Raw genomic sequence first — 5,901 nt, 5'->3', positions numbered from 1 at the left:
GTCTTGCTTTGTCACCCTGGGTAGAGTGCCGAGACATCATCATAGCTCACAATAACCTCCAACAACCTCCAACTCTTGGGCTCAAGTGATCCTCCCGCCTCCTCAGCCTCCTGAGTAGCTGGGACTCCAGGCGCCGGCCACAACGCCTGCCTGCCTAGTTATTCCTATTTTCAGTACAGATGGGGTTTCCCTCTTGGTCAGGCTGGTCTCCAGCTCCTGAGCTCAGGTGATCCAACGGCCTTAGCTTCCCAGAATGCTAGGATCACAGGCGTGAAGCCCCACACCTGGCTTCTCATTTCTTTTATATTAGAAGTGATTTGTTTTGTCAGGGTCCATTTGTGCTAAAAAACAGAAGTGATTTATTATGCAAATAATTTAAGAATCACAATATTGTTTTAAAATGATGTAGGAAACTTCATAATTTTAAAGCAATGTTACAGAATTCCTGTAAGAAAATTGCTGCTCCCAGCAGTCGGGTGTTGAATGCTAGTGCTGCGTGGAGAGTGCTCTAGAGGATGTCGCAGGAGGGGGATAAACCCCAGGGGCCACAGTGCTTGGGTGTCACCGTCACTTGGCTGTTTGTAGCTCTTTGCTGACAACTGTTTGTGTACATGTCACCAGGAAAGTCACCTGTAGAAATCTAAATTGCTGTGGCTTACATTTTGGTCTCAAAGCCATGTAGGACCCTCCCCTCTGTTTTTCTTTGTACTTAGTAGTGTGTTGTGAGTGTCTGTGTCGTTCTGAGTAAGGTAAATAATGATCTTAGAAGTGATTCATCTAACCACAGTGTTCAAAACTCCATTCAAGTCTCAAAATCACCTCTGGGTTCCAACTCTCATGGGTACAGGTGGATTTAGTTCTTGGAGAGTTGTGTGGAGTACATAAAAACCGAACCATCAACCCTGCTGTGGACCACTGTTGTAGAACAAACTTTGCCTTCAGAAGATACTGCTTTGAGGGTCTGGAAGTCGATAAAACATATGTGCCTCCTCCTACTTCTAAAGATTTATTTACATTTCCTGCCGACTTGTGTCAAGCTGGGAATGAGGAGCTTCAGAGAAGGAAAGACAGGTGAACATTCTTTCATTTCTCTTTTTCCTTAGCTGAAGACGCCCACGTGTGAGTGAGGTTCACTGTAACAGACGTGTGCTTTTGGTATCACAATCCTGTTCCTTCCACCAAACTGCCCTGAACATCAGGGCAAGTTAATTGCCATTATTTATAAATAAAAGCCTGGTTTGTCTTTTCCTTTGAAAGAGACTTGGAGAGTCCAGTGGAGTATGATCTGGAAAGGTGAGTTAGGGTATCCGGAAAAAACGGCTCCTAGGCAGGTTCACAATGGCTTGAATTTTCTGAGAGAATGCTCTGAGAATCTCACCCAGTGTTTGAAAAAAGGGGAGGCCCAAAGGGATAAGAGTTTTACTTCCCTTTTCTCAGGCTATGCTTTAAATGCTAAGGAATAAGACCCGTTTTTTTGGGATTTAGGCAGCATCTGTATGAAGTGTAGTGGAAACAGCATTTAGCTATTAAAGAAGGATTGAAGGTTGTAGACAAGACTTTTCAAGAAAGATTAAATGTAGACATGTGTCTACAATCTTGTGTATGAGAAAGGTCTGCCCCATGTTCTCATTTTTACAGGATGTAAATTCTCACTCTTATTACGTGCAAGACTCATAGTGTAGTGAACTTTCATGTTTTCTAGCCTGTCCCACTCTAGTGTGCTCTGTTTTATTTAACTATTCTGTTTTCATTTTATAAATGAAAGTGAGGAGATGTAAAATGTTGTTAATCCTTAAATGTGGAGGATGGGCCTTCAGGGCTTGTTATTCTTTCTACTGTTATGCATGAAATATTTTTATTACTTTGAAAAATTACTCTAAGAATATACTTTTGAGACCACCGATGGTAGCAACCTGCAGTTTGAAAAACATTGGAATTCTAGAGATGACTGGAAATCAAGGAAGTGAGTAATATCTGTGGCAGTTGTCACACTTAGTTGTAACAGCTTCTTTCTTGAATTGCTTCTTTTGTATCTTTTTTCTTGATATATAGTGTTTGTATGGATTTTTCGGCACATGTGATATTTTGATACCTGTGTAATGGTCAAGACAGGGTCATTGGATATTTGTCACCTCAAACATTTATCTTTTCTTTATCTTGGGAACATTCAATTCTTCTCTAGCTATTTTGAAATCTACAATAAATTGTTATTAGCGATACTTTTTCTACTGAACTGTTTGAACACCAGAACTCACTCCTATTTACCTGATTTTTGTACGCTTTATCCAACTTCTCCTATCACACTTTTTTATCATTTTGTCTTTCATTATATAACCCTCCAAAGCATGTTTCTGTGGGATCAATTCTGTAAGTTTAACAAGAAAGTTTATTCAAAAGTGGAATATCTTATTAGCTTTCACAGTCACCCAAGTTGAGACTTCAAGGCATGTGATTCTGTGAGGAGCATTTTGGGAAGAGGTGCTGCAGGAAGCCTGCTTAATTCTCTTGGACACCTTTGGCTGCAGGTTTCTTGTCAACCTGGTGAAGCGAAGGCGGGAACTCACAGCTGAGCAGCTGCAGACTCTGTTCACAAGAGTCACTAAGGCGGTGGAGAAGTGCTGCGAGGCAGAGGCCCCCGAGGCCTGCTTTAAGGAAGAGGTAGTTATGTTTCCTTTCTCCTGACATTCAGCTGGTATTCCTGGTCAGATAAAATAAAACTGACCCCTGTGGGAATCTGCTTCCTCTCTGCAATGGCTGCGAGGTCTGGTTTGAGCGTACGTACAGTTGCCACACAGCCAGTATGCAGAGGTCCCTCTGATACAGGCCGCAGGCTCTGTCTTTTTGTTTAAGAAAAGCCAGTTGGAGCTCTGGATGCTGATCCTGAGGTCTTGATCATGTAACCGAAAGCAAAGTCCTTCAAGGGGTGGCTGTCCCAACGTCCCTCAGCTGAGAATCCGTGCGGGACACATAAGGGTGAGGGTAGGAGGAGAAGAGGGGAGAGACGTTCTCAGCGTCTCTGCGGTGGTGGAGTCTGCGTCCATTCCCCGCAGCAGTGGTGCCCCAGCTGCCTGGGAACATCAACCTGGATGGATGGCTCCATGGAAGTGCCGGCTCATTCCTGCTGGACTTTTTTTTTTCGTTATTTCTTTCCTGGAAACACCCGCTCCACTCCCAAACTCAACACTGCACTCACGCCCAGTGGCGCACACAGGCATGCCTCTCATTCTGGTTGAGAGCCTTCTAATTTTCTGAGTGAGTGCTTAGTATGCAGGAAATGGTTTTGGTACGCTTTAGTTTTTAAAAATAAGGTAATTAATTTTAGTTAGACACTATTAATATCTAGCATTTATCTGAGTATGCCCATTAGAGCCGTGTAAAGGGAGGGTTGAATTTATTGGAAGTTTGTAGGAGGCCTTGGATGTCTATTTCAAGTTCGCTTGCAGAAAGAGTGTTCATTGTCTCTCTATACAATATAGGAGGGGTTTGCGTTTTCTTTCCAAAATTCAGGGCAACATGCTTCTCTAAATTTAAATGGTAGCAGCAAATTTGTCTCTCTCTTTTTTTTTCTCCTTTCAGAGTCCTGTCATTGACGGCTGAAGCCAGGCTGCTTGAGAAACAAAGTAAAATGCATCAAAGGTCCTTCATTCTCAAACAAATGTCGGGAGCATTTTCATCTCATTTTGTCTCTGTGGCTTCCTCAGGCTTTACTGGTCCACCCCGTGTGCTCTGCAGCTGACAGAGCCCGTCCTGGTCTGTGCTGCTCTCTGGGCGTCAGGCCTTGCCGTGCACGGTGGCTCTGCTGTGTCCACGCCCCACTTCTCCTACTACTCAAGCAGCTTTCGGAGCAGCCTCTGCCTTTCTGCTATTGTGTTCAGCTGTCTGTACCAAGAGAGTGGAATCTTTGAAGCTGATAGAAATAAGGGGGTACTTGCTCAAGGTTTGGGGTAGGCAGACAGTCTCAGTACCCTGGTTCCAAGACTCAAAAAAATCTCTCTGAGATATGACTGGCACAATTTTACGCAAACAAAAAGCAATATGTTTGTGATTTCAAAAAGATGTATAAGAGATGCCTTCTGTTTATGTAACATAAACTTTAGGAAGAAAATGTTGCATAGATATAGCAGTGAAATTCAGTGTTGGGGAAGAGAGGCCTGGACCTCGACAGAGGGTGGGTGTTGGTCCACAAAAGGCAAAACAGTGAATAATGCCAGTTATTTTAAATATATGACTATCACCCAAGCTACAGCCTTTTATAGCCTTTTAATGCATAAACTGTTATTTTTTCTTTTTAGCAATGACCAACTTCTGGGCTTCCTAACTGTCCTGTGGTGAATTTCATTTCTTGAGAACAAAGTGAAAGGATGCTGCTGTGGTCTCGCCCGGAATCACAAGCAATGATTGTGATTGTTGTCATAGCAAGCAATAAACACCAAGTGGTAAAGCCGTTTCTCAGGCTAATGCTGTGCGTCCACAGAATTAAGCAGCCCTGACCCTTCATTCTGTCAGCTCTTCCTGCTCGCTGCCTGGTTCCCCTGTGGAGGTCGGAACTCTGCACTGCAACTGGGAGGGTCCAGCCCTTAGATCCCCGTCCTGCTGCCCCCGGGAGGAGACGGGAACTGAGGGTGCAGGATCACTGCTGCAACTGCTGCTGCCCCAGCAGCTGGCGGTTCCCTGTTCCCAATGTACCAAACCTTGTTCCAGGTACTTTTTGTTAGATAATTGCCTCAGAAAGCCCCTTCCTGCTCTTAAAGTTACAACTCCTTACCAAGCACAGAGAATGGCCCGCTTACCTCATCACCCTGTTCCAATTACCCGCTGCCTGCCCCTAACAGCTCTTTCTGCAGGAGCAGTAACTCCTTATTGGTTATCCCACCAGCCCGTCACCATTCTGAGACTTCCCTGTGCAAGGGTATGTTTCTCTTCTCTCTCTCTTCCTCCTCCCTCTCCCCCTTATCTTCTACTCTCCCTCTCTCTCTTCTTCTCTTTCCTCCTCTCTCTTCTTCTCTTTCCTCCTCTCTCTCCTCCTCTCTCCTCTCCTCTCTTTCTCTTTTCTCTCCCCTTTCTCTTCTCTCTCCCCTTTCTCTTCTCTTTTTCTCTCCTCCTTGGTGCTGCTCTGCAGCCTCCCTCCCCCACCAATAAAGAGCTTTGGTACAAGCCTTGGTGGTTTGTGAGATCTCTGCCAGTCGAGTGCCTCCCTAACTCACTTTTATTGCATTATTTCATTTAATCCTAAAAAGTCTATAAGTAGTGAGATAGAATACCTGGGAAAGGTAAGGTCCGGGAGAACAGAGGTCTTCTCAAGGAGACCCCCAGCATACACCTGCAGGATCCTCTCCATGGTGACTCGGCTCTTAGAAATTTGTACACTTAACTTTCTGGGACCTGGAAATTTCCACGTCTGTACAATCCTGTAGTTCTGTGAGGGCTGGAATAACTTCTCCTGCTTAATTCAAACTGACTAATGAGAAATGTTAGAACTTTTTGACTGGAGATAAAAAGGGAAAGACCAAGCCAGATGGGAAGTACTGCCATTTCCAATTCTTCTATGCCACGTGCTCCGCCAGCTGAAATAAGGCCCTTCCTTTTATACACACAGTGCTTGGGTGCTCTTTCTATCCATTGGGGCTTGTCTTCTGGCAACAGTAAGTGTCATTTTTATTTCCATTTTATAATCAGGGAGCCTAAGACTTGGGAAGATCATCTGTGCAATGCAATGTAATTGATGATTAGTGGAAGCAAGGTTTGAATCTGGGGCCTCTGATTCTGGGATGGAGTCACAGGTACAGCCAGGGGTATGCCTGATAATGTTGGGTCCGAGAAATCCTCCCAACTTAGCCCAAACGGACAGACTTGAGACATACTCCGATGTAAAGGGCATAAGGTGAGATTTTATTACAGACC

At 44.4% G+C, this 5,901-nt stretch overlaps 1 protein-coding gene across 1 annotated transcript in view; it reads left to right on the top strand.

Moving 5' to 3' along the window:
• Positions 1–4,447, top strand: part of AFM (afamin) — a 17,808-nt gene extending 13,361 nt beyond the window's left edge. Inside the window, exons 9-11 of the mRNA XM_012805322.2 lie at positions 788–1,071; positions 2,526–2,658; positions 3,577–4,447. Of these exons, the coding sequence (XP_012660776.1) occupies positions 788–1,071; positions 2,526–2,658; positions 3,577–3,597 (438 nt within the window). The 3' untranslated portion in view covers positions 3,598–4,447. The remainder of the gene's footprint in view (positions 1–787; positions 1,072–2,525; positions 2,659–3,576) is intronic.
• Positions 4,448–5,901: the final 1,454 nt, after the last annotated feature.

Source organism: Otolemur garnettii, unplaced genomic scaffold (assembly GCF_000181295.1).
Source record: "Otolemur garnettii isolate 467f Iridium unplaced genomic scaffold, OtoGar3 scaffold00039, whole genome shotgun sequence".
Taxonomy (NCBI): Eukaryota; Metazoa; Chordata; class Mammalia; order Primates; family Galagidae; genus Otolemur; species Otolemur garnettii.
This window is presented reverse-complemented; position numbering and strand designations above follow the sequence as displayed.